The sequence below is a fragment of the Botrytis byssoidea genome (assembly GCF_014898295.1).
Source record: "Botrytis byssoidea strain MUCL 94 chromosome Unknown BBYS_003, whole genome shotgun sequence".
NCBI lineage: Eukaryota > Fungi > Ascomycota > Leotiomycetes > Helotiales > Sclerotiniaceae > Botrytis > Botrytis byssoidea.
The window spans coordinates 757,403-776,644 of record NW_024065844.1 but is presented as its reverse complement, the minus strand read 5'-3'; the positions used below and the strand labels follow the sequence as shown (position 1 = coordinate 776,644).

The window sequence follows — 19,242 nt, the reverse complement described above, 5'->3', positions numbered from 1 at the left end:
TAGGATCGATGATCACTTTGAAATGTTCTCATAACATACGCTAGCGTGGTTTTATAGATTGCCGAGAAAGTAGCGTGTCACTAGCACACTTCCGAAAATGAGGTAATCTTACAATGATATAGGCCCTCGATAAGCCTCATCCCCCATACTATTCGAGATTTTATCAATTACCTGTGAGAAGTCTAGATTTCAGAGAGCAATGTAGAATTCGATGGACATGGGAATAGTGTGCACAATGGAGGAAACGACGTGGAAATTGAGAAAAATAGTATTTTTTAGTACTCTGCGAAAATTGTTGAAGTAGTCAAATTAGCTCAAGTTTGAGAAGTTTCTCGGCTCGTGCAAAATGATATCAACGACCTAGGTATTTGACTAGACTTTCGATATACAGCGACGTTCTAGTTACATTGAGAGCGTTTGCGATTCTCAAATCATTTGGGAGAGTTGTCATTAAGGAGAGGAAAGATAAAAGTCCTTCAATAACAAGATGCTGGCTCAATGGCCTTCAAAACAACTGATGACAGTATTTCTGGTCCTTTCAGAAATTTCAAGGTGTATTCCTCCTGACAAGTGTCTTTCACCTGCGATATTTTGGAAATGGCATATTTTTCTCCGGTTTCTAATTTTTGAATTTTGTTGGGAGTAATATTATCACATAAGATTTCAAATATTTCCAAAATTGATTTATTAGTTGGTTTCTCAATTGATCCCGTCGAGGTTAATCTGCGAACTCTGTTCCTTAACTCGCAATGCGGGCCTGGAACCTTTGCTGAGGCCGATTTCCTGAAGGAGCAACGACCGAATCCAAGCTAATAATCCTCGGATATTTATGAGATTTTCACGTTAATTATAAACACCTGAGGTTAAAAACACTCTTGGAAACCCTCATAGAAAATCATCCAAACTCAGCTCAAGCAAAAGAATCAGGAATTCTGACAGAAACATGGTGTCAAATTTAGGTTATGTATTGATTCGTGTATATTGTATCAAAGTATTTACCGCACTACAATCACACACAGATAAATGCAAAATAAATCATAGTGTGTAAGAAAGAAAGAAGCAGCCATGATTTATTTGAATACACTTTGCCCAGAGACCATGACAAATGCTGGTAAGCTTGACTGAGCTCGGCACCCAGTCATATTTGGTGCATCTAACAGTCTGTTGAGAAACATTAGAAAAAAGCTCATTATTTTGGACATTAGAATATCAGCTAGAACAACGACAAAATCTGGAATCAAGTTTCGGCAATTGAAAGAACAGCCAACTGCTAAGCAAGTCCTTTGTCAAGATGAATACATACGGGTTACTTCGGCTAGCAATGTACATGGTAAAGGGCCGCGGCCCTGAACCGCTAGCATACATACATTTCACCGTTAAAAATACATCTTTGCTAGCTCCGCCACAATTTTTTACGTGTTTAGTGGCATGTATTCGTGCTATTTGTTAAAATATGACGTACGGGTGACAAAGTCTAGCTGTGTTTGTGTTGTAACCATTCATCTATAAATCAACAATGCTCGCCGCCCATTCTTTAATTCAGCGTGTTGTAATTTAACCGAAGATATACTCAAATTTTGAATTAAGCATATCCATTTGGGATCTTCCAATTCTGTTTTCAAAAAGAACTTCCTGGAATTGCCAAGTCACCTAGGACCGTGTTACCATAATGTCTAATAAAGAGAAGTCTATGAGCGAGCGTCTGAATTTGAGACTTCCTGACGGTCCTGCAAAAAAGAAACTTGAAGAAGCGGCAGCGGCAGAGAGAGCCAGACAGGAGAAATTGGAAACAAAGCAGTCAGAAAAATATGAAAATAGAGGAAGGGGTGAAGGAACTCCTCCTCCTCCACGTAAACGTTCAAGCAATGTCGACAGGGAAGAATCTCCACCTAGAGAACGATCTACAAAAACTGTAGAACCACCGAGACCAGCGAGAGACTTTCAAGATTATGCGAAATTCCGGAACAATGGCAATGAAATCCCGACAAACCGAAGGGCTCGAGGATCATCTCGGGTACGGAATGATGACCCCCAAGGACGACCAGAGAGTGAACGGCACACACATAAGCAGACTCTTCCCGAGCGTCCTCGCCAGAAACATAGGAAGAATCCATTGCCAGCAGACGATTTGTACTCAGATTACATAGATAGAAAGGGGGCAGAAGAGCTTAAACGTGATCGCAAGATAAAAGATCATGAAAGACGCAGAAGAGAGGAGAAAGAGGAGAAAGAGAAGCAAGAAAGAGAGAGAAAAAGGGAACAAGAAAAACAGGATGAGCGATATAGAAGAGAAAGAGAAGAAGAGGAAGAACTAGAGCGCGCTTGGAGGGACAATCTCCAAGAGAAGCGTGAAAGAGTAGCTCAAAATATAGCAAATGAGGAGTCTGCTCGGCAATCTAAACCAAGAACAGCAAGGAAAAAAGTGAACAGAGACGAAGGGGATAGAAAGACCAGAGAGAGAAGCAGGAGTGGAGATCGGTACCATAGAGACCATGCGCGCGAAGGACGAGCTCCTCCAGATATAAGTGAAGGTGATCGACCTAGAAGCTATATACCATACGAATATGAGCCTGTTAACATTCCCAAACGGGTCCCAAAATCAAAAGTTGACAGAACGGGAGGTGAGAGAGAGAGAAGAGCGAAGAGTACAGTGCGTCAGCCTAAGAATCGAGATGCGAGAGAACCCAGAAGTAGGGATATAGGTGGAGCTGATCAATACGAACGATATGCCCCCCCACTCACAACACCAAGGGCCGGCCGTAGTACACGTGAAGGACCTGTGGACGATGACTCAGAGCTTTACTCAAGAAACAATACAGGACACGACCCAAGACACAATCCAGGATACGACCCAAGATACGATCCAAGACACGACCCAGGATATGACACATCCCGGTATTGATACTCAAATGCGACAGGATAAAGCATCTCAACTAATATTACCTTTTCTCACTACAATCGATAGTTTTGATTTAGCGAAGAATGATCGTGTAGGAATCTTTTTGGAAATATGGTATGTTGATTTGATAATTAAAAAATTAAAATCAGTTCAAATGATTTACTTTGTTGTATTTGAGTGCCAGCGACTGTAGTCCTTGTCTTGATGAATCATTGTATCATCTTCTGGTAATGGATTGTGGCCAATAGTTGTGATTCATGGGTTTCTTCTCCAAATCATCGAATCATCGCTAAATGGACGAGAATCACTATTCTCATTTTCATTCGTCTCTGCCCATTGTGTACAAATGCTCCGATTGAACGAGTGTGTTTCCATTAAAAAAGAGATTTTCAATATATCAAAAGTATAGTTTCGACTTCTTCACTCGATTGTAGTATACATTTCCACCCTCTAGCGGGTTTGGGAGAAAGGCTCAAAGGCACAAAAGCAAAATTATGATATCAATATATACGTCTATCGCTATATCTAGCTATTCAAAAGTAGCAATCTAATGAAGCTACAGCCTTTCTCATATCAGATTCCGGAAGTATTCCTTGAAGCACCTCACGAAGATCTCGAGGACCGTTGTTGCAACAATGATTCACAACTGTACCATCATTCATCCGTACATCTACTCCTCCATCTGCCATGTTCACCCTCCAATTGCTTTGAACTTCGCGCGCGATCTCTTCTATAGCAACGTCGTTGCCCACCTTCCCTACATCAAAGTGCCTGAATTGGAAGCTAATGTCTTGATCATTTGTAAAACATAGTATTGATGCCTTTACAAAGCCATCGAAGCATTCAAATATATCGCCCAGACCACTTTCAGAGCCAGCATTTAGGTTGTACAGGTGCGGCCTGCACGCACGCCAAAATCGAAAGATGACAGCAATAATACCTCGATGACTGGGATGCACGGCTTCAACGGCATGGCCAAATCTACCATAGTGACTACCAAGGCTGTTGAAAGTATATTGTAGCAGTGTTTTCATGTGAGCCATGACTTGTCCGAGTTGCTGTCCGCTCAGAACGAGGCTTTCAAAAGCTTTTGATACTGCTACCATGTAGACTTCGCATGCGAGCCAGCCAGCTTCGTTTTCGAATGCGACTTCCAGTGTGGAAGGCACGATGTCAGCCAGCAAGAATTCCAGCATGTCCCTATGCCGTGCACCCTTCGAAATCTGGTTGATGTAGCTATAAAATGTATCGGTAGCCGACAGTGAACTTCTGAATCCATTCCAAAGATAATATATCAATCCATTCCGTGTTTTTTCCCGTTCCGAAGAAAGTTGAAGTGTATATGATGTTAGACCCGCCAAGTAAAGAGTGGGATCCGTCTCTGGAGGCCAGTACGCAGGAGATTGGCGGAAGAAGAATTCTAATGGGGGACAGATATTGCTACAATGAGAACGAATTTGCGAGACAACTTCTTGTACAAAGCTCACATACTCTTTGTGAGCAATGGCGTTGGTGGTCTGGAGCTTTTGCAAGTGCTGTTGCATTGAGATCATGGTAGAATTCAACAAAGCCGAGAACTTAGTCTTGACAGTCTCTCTAGTTATATTGTTAAACGTGGAAGCAAGTAACACTTGGTCCGAGAAAATCTTCTGGATTCTGATAATAGCGCCTAGACTGGTTAACGCAAGTTCAGATCATATCTGTGAAAGCTTACCTTTGATGAAATATTGATTCCTCTTTGCAGAGGGTGCTTCCTCCGTGAGAGATTTGGAAGATGCATCGTTTATATTCTCGCTTGCAAGGAGAAAGTGTCCTTTCTTCAATAGTTGATAAGTCAAAGCATTCTCCCAACGAAGTTCGTGTTGTGGCTTGGAGACAGCAATCATCCATTCTGATCCAACGTCGAAGCCAGGAACCTGCAAAGCTGTTAGTAAAATTGAAGGCACTTAAGCACACCTAGAAGTGCTTACATTAGAGTGTAATGATTTTGTGTGCTCAAGTAGCTCGCTGAGATACAGCGGCCAAGCTAAAAGCGTACAAGGCGATTTCTCTCGATGTTCAAAGACTGCGTTTGCACCGACAGTTAAGAAGGCCTTGGGAGACTAGTATTGCCGTTAGCATAATATTAGAGCAGCGGCCTTTGAGAGATCATACATAAATGCCGAACTTTATAAAAGCGGAGATGAAGTGAGCCCAGCACTTAATCAAGCGCCCTATAAAGGAGTAATTCGTCGTATGTTCTAGTGAAACCGGGGCATCATGCAACATCCTTTGAACTAAATCCCGGAAAGTTGATGTGATTGCACGATCAAGCGGCTGACAAAGTTAGCTTGGCGAAGCAACATTACGAAATGGAGTAGAGCATACATGAAGATAATCGTCCATGAACTGCATTTCTTTCGCCCAGTCGGGATCACACTCCAAACCCTGGCTGTCAAATTCTTCATCTCCATCTGGACTTGCTTCGGATCTGCTTTCTGGCTCTGCGTTATTGAGTTGATACATATGACAGCTGAGGATTTCGATTGCAGATGAGGTTAATTCTTGGTCAATTTTATCCTTGGAGGAGCCTATAGATAACATTTTCGCCAGCATGCCTAAGAATATATCAGCACATAACTCCGTCAACAACAATTCTACAACAAAGAACCTTACCTAGGTTTATGGCATGCTTCAAGGTTGTTGAATTTGTGCATTTCAATGTTTCCATGGTCGATCTCGCCACAGCTTGTATACAGGACATGGTGCTGCCTCGATTACAGTCAACATCTGTTTGAAAAGTTCCATCGGATTGAATATGTAGTTGCTGCCGAACTTGGGTTAGTTCCAGATATTCTTCGAGCAGACTATTGAAGAAAGAGTCCTGCCAAGTGACAAATGGTCCAAATGATTCAACAGTGAAACTGGTAGGAATATTAGACAAGGTGAACCGAGCAAGCCGTTCCCAAGCCCTTAGATTTATTAAAAAGGCTTCGTTGTGTGAGTGAGCAGCCGAAACAAGCTTCTGCAGCAAGGTGATGGACGGTCCGTAACCTGGTGGGGCAGCCCAATATACTGTGCACAGAAGGTCATGATGGTTGCGCAACGAGGCAAGATCACGATGAAAAATCGCCTCTTCTTTTGGAAATTGACGATCGTGGTTTGGCAAGATCCGCGCAACCAGATTCCTAATACCTTTAGTATCACCTAGTGCACGCTGATGCCTGATTGCAATGGCCACCAATTTGAGAAAAATATGAAAGCAGCGGTCTTCTGGTTCGATATCTAGTGAAGATTCTATAGTCAAGTCTTCCAGAAATTCAGGTGACTTATAAACCTCTTCATTTCGTAAATTTGCGAGCTTCTGTAAGGCAAAGCAATCAAACAGAGTGCCAATCATCCCGCTACACTTCCACCAACCCCATTTTGACATCAGGTAATGACATCGGCTCACATTTGCTCTGCAGTAATCGTTGAAGCTTGGTGATTGTCGAACATTCGACGCATAAAGTGCAAATACCCTTTTGATCAATTGCTGCGGAAGTGACCAATTTTCGAATACATTTTCCTGCCATGAAACCGACGAAACGTAACCATTTTCATCAAAACCGAAAAGTGGCAGAAGAGAGAACATGGAGAGCCATAGCTTTTCCATCGAATTGGCATCCTGTAACGAACTTATACTTTTGATGCCCAATTGTATGTTTGCAACATCCCAAAACGATACTCGTGGAATCTTTGCAGCCTTTAAAACATGAATGATGATGACCCAAGATTCAGAGACGTAGCGATCGTTTCTTATGCCACCCTCTCTTACAGACAGATACTGCAGGTCTTCGTACAACTTTCTTACAGATTCTAGGCCTTCCGATATTAAGAGGCCGATACAAGAACTTGCCAATTTCTGCAATAGTTCTTCGAAGCGGAGAGTCGATACATGTGCACCATTTTGTGAAAGGCGTAGTAATCGAAGTGAGAGAACCAAAAGTCTAGTAGTGACCTGAATTGCTTGCCGGTTGTTCACTCCAGACACATGACACATATTGAGGCGATATGAAAAGTCTTCTAGTATATCTAACATTCGTAGCAAAAATTCAGACATCAGCTCAGAACTTGAGAAATTCACACCATGCTGTACATAATCCAGAATAACGTTGGTGGTCGCGATCAAGTCAGACTTGTTCAGCACCTCAGATGTATCAGCAAGCTTTTCTGCTAGCCAGTCAACGCAAACGCCCATTTGTTCGGAGACAATGGCATTCCACTTTCCCCATATGAAAACATTGTCTCCCACTTCAATTGTCATCGCAGGCCTGTTGTCATCAGATAAATCGGGCTCTATATTGTTCAAAGTATTTGCAAGGCATCCACTTCCAAGGAAGGTAGTCTCATGGAAATATATTCCCGCCTGCAGTGGAAAAACATCAAAATGTTGAGGATATCTTGTGCCAAATTTTCCTAGACCAAAAAGTTTCCCTTGGTCGGTGCCTACTTCACCCAGTGCAGGGATCAATAAGGACGATATGAGTGGCTCACTCGGTTGACGGTAGATAGCTGCACCTGCATCTAAACGTTGAGGTAACCGCTTCCGACGTCGAGGCTGCTTCGCCACCTTCCTTGTAAGACTGCTTGATATCACATCATCGTCCCCACTGGGAACATTGGATTCTATTGAAGGATGTACGACATCGTCATCGGCCAAGAAACGGCTGAGTTGGAGATTTCCTCGCTGTAAAGGCTGTTGGCGACTCATACGAAAAAGGGCATCGAGGGTCTTCTTCCGCGGTTCCAGAGTTTTGGTAGGGAACTGCTTTGCTTCAAGTTGCGCTGATCGTGCGGATGGTGCTGCAAAATAGTAATTTGGGCGTGCTCTCTGTTTAGTCTTGGTAGTGGCAATTGAAGCATTTTTCGATCGAGGCATTTCTGCTTCCACATCTCTATTCGCCACAAACTCGTTCATCGAGAGCTGCCTCGCTCTGGGTACGCGAATTTTCCTTGTATTGGTGTATTCGGTACTCGGCTGAGACTTTCGTAGGCTCGTCTGAAGCTTCATAATGGGTGACGGAAGCTTCGTTTGATGATTGGTAGAGATTTCAGTGAGCGGATATGCGTTGACATTTTCGGGTCGAGGTATGTATGAAACATTCCCAGGCCTAATTTTGCGGTTCGTCCAATCTTGCAAGACTGATTGGGCATCAGCAGTATCTTCGCGAGTCGCAAGCCTGATAAACTTCCGCGTTGGACTTTGACGTCCAAGTTCTTTTCGAGATCTCGCGCTTCGAGCCGCTACCTTGAGGAATGCTGGTGCATCTGGCTCAAAATAACCGGCACTCTCAGCAACGTCTAATATACTAAGCTTGGGCGGCGTCTTCTTGAGCCGTCTTCGTTTTGATTTTCTGGCCTTGCGCATAGCTGGAGCTATAGCCGTGAGGTGCGAAGTTATCCTCGGTTGGTATGATTGTGATTGTTGATTCCAAATATGAGATGAAGACTTCATTAGACGTTTAGCATTGGGCTGCTTCAATGAACTCTTGGCTAAACGTTTGCGGCTTGGAGTTGGCAGCATACTGTCGACACGATCATCTTCAATAGCAAACCCGGAAGTCGATTCTTGGAATAGGCTAGGAGCTCCAGTTCGTTCATCTTCTTCTATGAAAAATCCTTCAAAGTTGTTCTCATTAGGCTCATCACTTTCGTCAGATTCTAAAAATGCAAGTTGATTGGCAGGTTGCGTGGAAGCTGCTTGATTAGATCCTCGCACAACAGGAAGAGCAACTCCAACACCAGCACGCTTTTCGTTACTCTTTTGATGAAACTTTGCTTGAAGCTTTAATTCTCGAGTCTCTTTCCTTTTCTGATCAAGTCTTAGATGGGATGCAGGTAGTACGTGTTTCATCCTTTTCTTCAAGAATACCATTTCGTCCTCCTCTTCCGAAGATGACAACGACGACGAACCAGATACCGAAGAAGGGATTTCTATCGGATCGGCAAACGGATCCTCTGTATCCAACATCATTTTGGAAGGGGATGTGTGTGAAGAGGCTTTGATAGCACTCGTAATTGGAGTGGGCACTTCTGTGATTCGCCGAGATTGTGGAGAGCTCTGATCCAACCAAACAGGAGCTGAGGCAGGTGAGGATGTAACAGAAATCACACGAGACGTAGGCCTTCGTACAGCCCTTGAACGAATGGGGGAAGAACCAGTCGAAGATGAGCTGGGAAAATCGTAGATGTCTAATCTAGGTTCTTTATTCACACTTTGGGCTTGGTTTGGCAATTTCGGCCGATTTTTAGTTGAGTACTTCTTTGAGGATCTCTTTTGCTTGGGCTTTACTAGATTTGACTTTTGTCTGAACAAATCTGGAAGGTCTGGAAATTCGTGGTCGGTATCTTCTTCTTTCCCCAATGTGAGATTATTTGGCTCCTTGATGGTTTCGCGTACGCTATCTGCTAATAGTGACTGTGATGAAGAGCCTCCGGTGAGCGTAATGGGCTGGCTTTCTTCAATGTCACCCGCTTCCGCCTCTTCTGGGTCTTGAAAATCCTTATCCCACGATTCTTGATTATGTGTGACTCTTTTCTTTCGACTAGGTTCATCTTGGCTTTGTGGAATTCGAATAGGTTTAATGTGAGAAGCCTTCATCCTCCGCTCGTACCGTTGTTGCTCCAAGAGAAATGGATGTATTTGCACAGGCTTCCTTTCTCTAAATTGCCTTCTCGGAAGGTAGTCTGGGTTATCAAAGCCTGGTTGCGCTTGTGCTGGAGACTCCTCACGTATCTGCTCTGTAGACCTTGAAAGTATGGGTTGTTGGACAGGAGATGAAAGAGGCTGTGCCACTGGAGACGATCGAATAGGGCTTGTTGGAGGCGATGACAGGATGCTGGATGCTGGGGATAGAGCTTTAACCCAGCTTCTGGAAACCTCGTCGGCCTGTGCTTCTAGACTGGGTTCGGGTAAGAATGTAGTCGCTCCAGTTTCGAGAGGTTGGTCTTGATTTTGTTTCACACTGCCCGAGGAGTCTCTCATAATTACTTCTATCGGACTGTCAACAAATTTGTCATTGACTATATCAAAAGATTGAATCATGTCAACGGATGAAGCTTGAGACATCCCGATCTCCTCAACCATGCCTCTCGTATTGGGACATGCTTCTTCATCCTCTCTTCTGACGTTGTTGATTTTCTCGAGCACATCGTCGATATCATGAAACTCGTTGTCTGGGGCATTGTCTCGTATCTCATGATTTATAGTATTTTGGGAATCAAAATCTTCTTCATCCTCAGAATCCGGAACCACTCCTTTCTCCTTCCAATTTGCCATTTATGTCGAATAACATGTTATAGTCGAAAAGTGTAAGTCCTTTTCGAAGCGCGAGTCTGAAGGGATGGTTGGTTACCTAGTACCCATTGCTTTTTGAGGTTGACGCGACTGAACCACTTTACGCGACCAACTTTTTACGGCAGTCGAGGGAGCTGCTAGTGCAGTTCTTAGTCAGCTTCTGTAACCTATGATTCGCTCATGTGGAGACCTTCACTGCCCAAAAAGGAATCTCATCAGTACAAACTACTGTTATTGGAGGCAACGATGAGTAAAGTTAAAGGAATATTCCCCTTGTTCTTAGCCACAGCCTTTGGCATTGGAAATGGTATGTGGCATTACATTGTATCGGTAACTATTTACTGAGAAAACTTTAGGCATCTGGGTTTTTGGACCAGCGTTAAAAGAGCAACAAGAAAACAACTTGCAGGCAAAGTAGGTACAATGAAGGTTGAGATTTCAAAATCGATTTGCTACATGTTTGTATTCCGATTGACTAAATCGGTATAGGGCTGCCTTTGAACACCCAATTCAAACCAAGGAAAGCGAAGTGGCTAGGATGGCAGAGGTAGAAGCAAGTCGCGCTGCTACTACGAAAACTTTGTTAAACCCATCTGAGACTCCAGAGACTTCTTGGTGGCAGTCTGCCAAATTCTGGACAAGTTCTCAGCCAAAACCCAATGGTAAATTGGAATCGGAACCAAAAGAACCGATTACTGAGGCAAAGAAATCATGAGCCTGTCATGATTTGACTTGCAAATCTGCCATGTCATTAGTGTTGATCTCGAGAAGAGTAATTGTAAATGGTCTTGAGATAGTTTTCTTTTGGGTTCGAATCCTGCTGGATTTTAGTCTGGTATCTACTGTAACATAGAGTGCTTACTACCTGGCCGGCGCTCACCATCACATGTCTAGTACTGGACCACCAATCGTCTGAAGGGTCAGGTTCCTTGATGGCAAAAATTTCACCATGTATATATAATACGAGAATGAAGAACTGCTTCATTAGAAGAACCCGGAGAGCATTGTTTCATTGACTCGAGAGGTGATACTTGAGAGCCGATTATTTCAATCTTTGATATTTACGCGGTAGTCATTCAAAAATGGCACAATAATAGTTTTGCAGCAATCATGAATTATAATATTCATCAAAATCGATATGGTTTGTATCAGTATTAGTGCGGTCTGGCATAATACGAAAGGGCAAGTAAGCAGTCGCATTGCTTGCAACAGGTACTATTTCGGCTCGATGTAAGATCAAGCATGACACGTGGGGTGACGAAAAGTGGGAGAATGGGAGAGCGGTACAGTAAGCAGAGGCAGTGCCATCGACTTTCATCCATTGCACCAGAGCCTACTGCCCATTAGATTAATATACAACAATTCTGCGAGTCAAAATGCCTCTCTGTGAGTACTGCAGCGCTATCGAATTTGAGATGCTTCGCTGTCCAACTATCGAGGAATTAATATCTCTCAATGTCAAATCAGTGATTCCAGATTCTTACCCCTTCAAGTCGTCTTCTCATAAAAGAGACAGACCCAAGTTTAGTCTTGGCTTTCAATACCGTGTACGCCAATCCTCATCTGAATGTCCTTTTTGTTCAGCAATTTGCGATGTTTTGTCTAATCAAAAAGACAATCGTATGCGCGACCTGGACTCCTTCGAATGTGTTGCTTCCATCGTAGCATGTGCTCGTGTAGTACCCGTCAAGGCGATGGCGTGGGGACCTGAGTGCGAATTCATGCATTTGTATAGGATCGACTTGATTTGGTATCCGATAGGAGAAGGGGAGGAAATTGATAAACCAGGACTTCGTACAGATACTGAAACATTCCCGTGGTATTTCATAAATGATGCGTTTCAAACCTACGACGTAGAGGTATGTGATAACGATACCGGGAATGGAAATGTCAACCATAAGGCGGCTGTTTTTTCTGGAAGGTTAAGACCGGAGATCATTGATGTTAAACTTCCAGCTCAATGGCTTCGAGAATGTCAAGATAACCATGCGGAGTGTTCCAATTCAAAGCTCGCAGATCAAGCGCACACAAGGAAAGTTCATGAATTGTTGGTCAAAGGCACCTTGCTAATCTTTTGAGCAGTGAAACCCCAATATTTCGTCTGATTGACGTGCGGGAGAGTGAGATTGTGGAGTTTCGTGATGTCAATATTGCATACTTCCAGTACGCAGCATTGAGCTATATGTGGGGTGGTCCTCAAAAAACGGTTCTCTTAAAAGATAACTGGAAAGTGCTCCAAGAATCAGGCTCTCTCAATGGACGCGTTTCAAAGACTGTCCAGGACGCGATGGGATTTTCACAACAATTAGGAATCCGACATCTGTGGGTCGATGCCCTGTGTATAATTCAAAACGACGATTCTGACAAAGCCATACAAATTGGTAAAATGGGAAGCATATATGCCCATTCAAAAGTCACGCTTATTGCTGCTTCTGGGAGAAATTCCGAAGTTGGATTACCAGGATTCCAAATTCCTCGAACAGGAAAACAAACACAAACTCTCATTTCTAGGGTCGATACCCAATTTTCTATGAAGCTAATGAGAACATTGAACCCCCACAATAATGGTTTCCCATACTCACACCAGCTGGACGACGCTGAATGGAGTCGGAGAGGATGGACACTACAAGAAAGAGCACTGTCAAGACGCAGTATCATTTTCACTGATCAACAGCTTATATGGGCCTGTAAACAGTGCCATAGAACTGAAGAGACCTACTGCGAAACTTCATTAGCACACACAAGCTGGTTTAGGCTCCAAGAAACAGAATACTTTCTCGATACCTCTCTCCGCAGCTTCTTCGCTTCTGATGATGTTATTGAACAAACTTGGTATCGATTTAGACTGCTAGTCCTTGATTTCACTAAAAGGCAGCTTACCAACCCTGGGGATGCGCATGACGCTATTCATGCCATTCTAGAACAAGTCAAGCAATTGACCGGCGATACTTTCCTATGGGGATTACCTACAACAAATTTTGAGATGGGGCTTTGTTGGGAACCTGGCTCACTACTCGGCGTTAGAAGAAGAAAAGATTTAACAGTGTTGAAAACTACATCTTTGAATAGAAGAGTACCATTTCCATCCTGGTCTTGGCTAGGCTGGCACAATGCAATTAGTATACGCGTGGAGGAAAGGTATCGAGATCTAGGGTAAGTTTCTGTGGTTTCTCTTCCGCGAACAATGTAATAGGAAAAGTAAATAACGCAATATGCGGATACAGTATGGATCCCGAGATTATATGCTATGTACTTCGAAATTCACCACTCCGATTAGTTCGGGTACCAAGAATTTCTTCAGACGTCCCTGGAGGACAAACTCGTTTTCACCCATTGCAATCACAACAATCTAGCCCAAACGTGGTTTCATTGAAGGACATTCCAAAGCACTATCCAGACTTGGGAATTGACAGACTTGATGACACCCCAGATGACCAACTCATATTTTTCTGGGCAGAAGTCGCTCAGTTCGAGGTCTCGGAAATCATGACAATGAAGTACGAGACTTCAATAAACACACCATGGGAACCTCGATATACCTACAAGCACCGTGATATCAGGGATGCGAATGGTAACGTGGTTGCGCAAACAGCATATTGTGATTTCGAAGAAGAAAATATGCGGGAAGATGGAACGTCATGTATAGAAAAGCCTGAGGGTGGTGGCGGTACTTACGAATTTATCCTAATTGCCAACAACAACCCACCAGATCCGGGATCTAAACCTTCCAAAATTGTATTGCAGGTCGAGAGGAAGAATGGAGTCATGTATAGGGTCAACAATGCAGAAATACCAGAAGAAGTTTGGAAAAGATCTGAAGCAAGAAGGATGCTAGTGGCTCTTGGGTAAGGATAGACTTGTTGAGTAAAATGAAACAAGAAGAGTTCTATGAGGTCAAAGTGGAGAGAGTTATGTTGCTGAACCTGAAGATTTTGGAGGCGCATTTGCTAATGCTAGATGGTTTGTTTGGCTCAATAACCTTTCAACTGGCTCACATCGCAGCAGAATTGACTAACAACAAAGCCCGAAGGACCAAAAATCAATCATCAAGCCAATGAATCCATGAAATGTGACTAGCGTGTTTGGTGTTTGGTGTCATCTGAAATTGCCCGCCTAGAGAGTGAAATACTCTAAGAGAGGAAACCGAAGTCAATCTGTATCAAATCAAAATTTGATAGTTGAGATGCTCTACTGAATTATTAGTCTCAAGAATCTCCTGTGAGTGAGTACTTAGAGCTAATTTGCATGCGATAATACAGCAATGTGAAATTCGTTAGCATCGGGCCGTGGCAATATTGTAGAGGTGATGTTTGAAGTTTTGCTGAATGGATGCTGAGATGTCGTTTGATGTATGGATGGATACCTTTGAAATTAGATATATATATACCAATATCATCAATATTAATGCAAAAAGGCGCTCCAGAAATTCATGGGTTGTTAGTTTCTTTGTAAAAATCATAGTCCTCTGGCTCTTTGCAAATGGATTGTTTGAATTAGATATTGTTATACTTTTAATCACGTGTATGTACTAAATTAGTCTAGCTCAGATTAGCTAAGCTAGTGCTAATATCTTAGCTCTTGGCACTATTCTAAATAATTATCTTTTAATTCATATACAAATCTTACAAATAATAGCAAATTCTATTTTGAATATTAAAACAGATCATTAGTTATTACATTAGATTGTTTTCTTTATTATATTATATATTCTATAATTAAATCTTTTATTATATTTTTTTTAAATCACAAAAAAATATTTTGTTTATTATGTTTAAATACTATTATAGATCTAAATGCATTTTGATAAAATATTATATCTTTAGATAGTAATATAAGATAATTTTATTATTAAGTTAAAAGTTCAATTTGATATAACTTTTTAAAAGATTGTATTAAAAACAAGATTACTTGATTTTTTTTTTACTAAATATCTTAGAGCTTAAAACAAATTATTAATTCAATAATAGAATACTATTATTTGGGTTTTATTGAATCTAAGTATAAATAATCAGATAATATTTATTTCCTTATATAAATCTTTATTAAATAATCCTTTCCTTTTATTAAATAATCCTCAATAAATATTTAATATATTTATTAATTAATTTAATAATTATAATTGGGTGGTTAAAGCAGCTCAAAATATTATTAATATTTTATCTACACTACAAACTGTAAGGTAAGATTATTATTCTGTAATATCTAGTATATTTTCTTTAATATAACCTGTATTATTAAATAATATTATTAATAGCCTTTTATCAAACAAAATAAAATCTTTAACTATAATCTTTTTTATAAAACAATTTCAATAATTACTATAAGTAATCCAAGCTTTTATATAATAGAATCTTTTATTAATAATTATTTTATATTTCTATTTTCAAGATTTAGATTATTTTGATCTGAATAATAAGGTTAATATATTTATTAGAATAGTGGATAATACTTTGGTTTTTTATAATATATTCTCATTTATTACTTATATAAAAATCAAGTTTTTAAATATTATTAAGGGATTATTTGCTGTTCACCTTGTTACCTCCCAACTTAACTAATATTTGTATAAAAAGGTAGAGTTTTGGTATACTAACGAAATATCCAATACAATATAAGCTAAACTAAAGGTTAGTATTGAGAATTGGTGTATCAAATTAAAGATACGTTTCCATATATCACTAGGTGTAGTATTTGAAAAGTTAGAAAAGTTCAAATATATTATTGGAGATATATATTGATGCAAAGATCCTGAAGAGTTCATTCAGAATATTATGATTTTTGATCGAAATGCGGATACCGTTGAATCTAAATATATTTAAATACTTATTACTTATTGACATCTAACTGTAAAGCTTTGTATTTATATACCTACTCTAACAATAGAAATAAGTTTATTAATCTTTATAAAACAAATTGGATAAAAGAAGAATAACTAGTTTGATATCTACCGCTCTAATTTCACTAATAGTTATTCATTTAGCTAATATAATAGTAAATACTTTTCTTTTAATAAACTATAATACTGAAATAATTATAAATCTATTTATTTCTTTCTATCTTCTAAAAATTCCTTTAATTTCTATAAGAAATATAATACTAATAAGATAAAGAATAATATTAGGCAAGATATATTTTTATTAAATAGGAAATTATATTGAAAGCAGAATTTCAGATAGAATTAGAAAATTAATAAAGTAAGAATCTATAATGTTAGGGAGGATAAAATAGAGAAAACTGTTATTATAAATGAAATAATAAAAAATTATAATAATTATATATATAATCAAGTTTATTATCAAGGATTGAAAAACAGTTATAAGGAGTTAAATACTAATTCTAATATTTATAATAAAAAGATGGATATATAATATATTCACTTTATTCAAGATTCTATTCTAATATTATTTAAGTTTTTAAAAATTAAGATATCAATTAATATAAAATCTAATAGTATATATCAAAACAATATCAAGGGTTTTTAATTTGGTAAGGGAAATCAGAAATCAAGACCTATCCCTTTAAATATTGATTTCAAATATAAATTAAATAATCTTATAATATTCCAAAATATTAAAATCAATAAAATTAAATATTAATATTACAATTATTAAAAAATATTTTATATTAAAAATAAATTATATATTTACTTTAAAAATTAATATAAAAAATATAAATCAACAAAATATTTGGCGAAATCCAAAATCAATAATATTTCAAAAATTATTTTATTTTATTTTTTATAACTTATTAATCAATTTAAGTAAAATATTGTATTAATTAAACTTAAAAAACTATTTTCAATTTAATATTAATTTTAAATAATTCATTTTATAGCTAAAATAAATAAATTATTGTTAGATTATATATTCAGAGATTGAAGATATATTAAGATTAAAATATTATTAGGTAATCTTCAAAACGAAGTATATATAATCTACTTTAATATAGATTATAGTATGAGTTTAATTAACCAATTTTTTCTATTCAAAATATATCTTATTATAAAGATTTATATTATGAATAAAATTATAAATATTTATGGTTTAGATTTTTAAAGATATAATACAAGCCAATTTATAAATTTGAATTTCTATTTATTAATAACTAATAGTATTATAACTTATTTTTGTTATAAGATCTATATTGTGAATATATTGAATACCAAAGTTCTATTAAATAACAATATTATTATCCCAGAAAAATAAATTATTAATTTAGATAGTGGAATTTTAATTCTACTTCAATATATAGATCTACAAGCTAAAATTGTGATATAATCGAAGAAGACTAAAAGAAAAATCTCAGTCTATATTATAAACAAAGTTATTATTCCATTTTATTTTTAAATATTTATATTGATTATAAATAGAAAAAATAATAAATTGTTTTTTTTAATTTATAATATAATTTATAAATCTTTGTAATAGGGGAATTTCATATCTTTCTTATATCTAATATCTAATAAGCTCAATTCTATTATAATTAAGAATTCTATAAACAAAAAGATAATGATTTACAAAAATCTAAAACTTAGGAATATTATAAAATCTAATACTTAGGCAATAACAGTTATAGATGAAATTGATATTTATTATCTTATTCAAATATTAGCTATTATATTTAAACCAAAAAAATACCTTTTAGCTAAGGGATTGCTTATAATTGTAATAGTTATAGTCTTATAAATAGTTGGTAATACAAGTAATATTCTAGGCTATATAAACGCAATTAATTTAGGATTTATTAAACAAAAAATTGTTTTATTAAATAGAATTATGATTTATGGAAATAAGATATAAAGGTAATAATTAGAGAATCTAGTGATGAGTAATTACATAATTTAAAAAAATCAAAAAAGTTTTACAAATATATCAAAAAACAAAAAAATAAAAATCGATTTGTATGAAAATTAGAAAGAGAAATTCAGATTGGGTAAAGCAAAGATTTATTCTATAAATCAAAAAAATCAGATTCTTATAGATAAAATTTATAACAAATTTTATAAACAAAATTGCTTTAAATAAATAATAAAACTAATTCCTTTTAATTTTTCAGTATTCTATATATAAAAGAAGGTAATTAACAAGAAAAGAATTATATCAAGAAAAGGTAGGGTTGTTATAAATATCTATATATTAAATTAGATTACTATTTCTGATATATATTCAATTTTTATATAGACTGACATTATTACAATTATAACTGAATATTCTTTTATATTTATTATTAATTATATTAGCTTTTTTTATTAATAATATATCAAAAAGGATTATTAGAAATATCTTATTATATTATTTTATTACAATTAAAAGATATTTATTTATATAATAATAAAATTCAGAAATTTATTGATTTATATTCAGAGATATATTAATACTATTCTTAGATTAAAAAAAGAATTTATAAAAACTTATATCAATAATATTATTATTTTTAACTATATATTTAAGAATTATTTAAAATATCTTTAATAAATTTTTCTATAATTAAAAAATATAAATATTTTTTTAAATTTTAAAAAATACTTTTTAATTTATTTTTCTATTATATTACTTAATTAAAGAATAAATATATTTAGTTTTGTGTTAGTAGAAGACAAACTTTTTGTTATTTAAGTTTTAGTTTTCCCTTGATTTTTAAAGTAGTTTGAATATTATCTTGATTTTATTAATTATTTACAACAATATATCCCATATTATACAAAATTATCAATAATATTATAAAAAAGAAAAAGCAAGCTGAATTGTTTATTATATATTTATAATAAGAATACTATTATAAAGACTAAAAGAAAAAACTTAGTAATAATTTTGAAATTCAAAAATATTATTATTAAAAAAAGGGATTCATTTAATAAATTGTAATTCACTTTTAAAAAATCTTTGATTTTATATTATTTTAATTCTAAAAAAAAACTATATATTGATATAAATATATTCAAAAAAGGAATTGGTGGTATAATTTATTATTCTGTAATTGATTTATTAATTCAAAAGTTTATTATATCAATTATATTTCTTTTTTG

General features: G+C 36.9%; 4 protein-coding genes across 4 annotated transcripts; 3 read left to right on the top strand and 1 right to left on the bottom strand.

Annotated features, from left to right (window-relative positions):
* Positions 1-1,669: 1,669 nt before the first annotated feature.
* EAE97_001682 (uncharacterized protein) lies at positions 1,670-2,902 on the top strand (the record flags this gene model as incomplete). The annotated part of the gene is made up of 1 exon (XM_038872193.1): positions 1,670-2,902. The coding sequence occupies one exon, from the start codon at positions 1,670-1,672 to the stop codon at positions 2,900-2,902; it is 1,233 nt and encodes a 410-aa protein (XP_038736751.1).
* Positions 2,903-3,432: 530 nt separating this feature from the next.
* Positions 3,433-10,199, bottom strand: EAE97_001681 (uncharacterized protein; the record flags this gene model as incomplete). The annotated part of the gene is made up of 6 exons (XM_038872192.1): positions 3,433-4,568; positions 4,614-4,815; positions 4,870-5,001; positions 5,054-5,215; positions 5,267-5,496; positions 5,555-10,199. 6 exons carry the CDS (start codon positions 10,197-10,199, stop codon positions 3,433-3,435), a joined length of 6,507 nt encoding a protein of 2,168 aa, XP_038736750.1.
* A 264-nt stretch (positions 10,200-10,463) lies between these two features.
* EAE97_001680 (uncharacterized protein) lies at positions 10,464-10,932 on the top strand (the record flags this gene model as incomplete). The annotated part of the gene is made up of 3 exons (XM_038872191.1): positions 10,464-10,524; positions 10,574-10,631; positions 10,707-10,932. 3 exons carry the CDS (start codon positions 10,464-10,466, stop codon positions 10,930-10,932), a joined length of 345 nt encoding a protein of 114 aa, XP_038736749.1.
* A 661-nt stretch (positions 10,933-11,593) lies between these two features.
* EAE97_001679 (uncharacterized protein) lies at positions 11,594-14,066 on the top strand (the record flags this gene model as incomplete). The annotated part of the gene is made up of 3 exons (XM_038872190.1): positions 11,594-12,264; positions 12,300-13,370; positions 13,442-14,066. The coding sequence occupies 3 exons, from the start codon at positions 11,594-11,596 to the stop codon at positions 14,064-14,066; spliced, it is 2,367 nt and encodes a 788-aa protein (XP_038736748.1).
* Between the last annotated feature and the right edge of the window lie 5,176 nt (positions 14,067-19,242).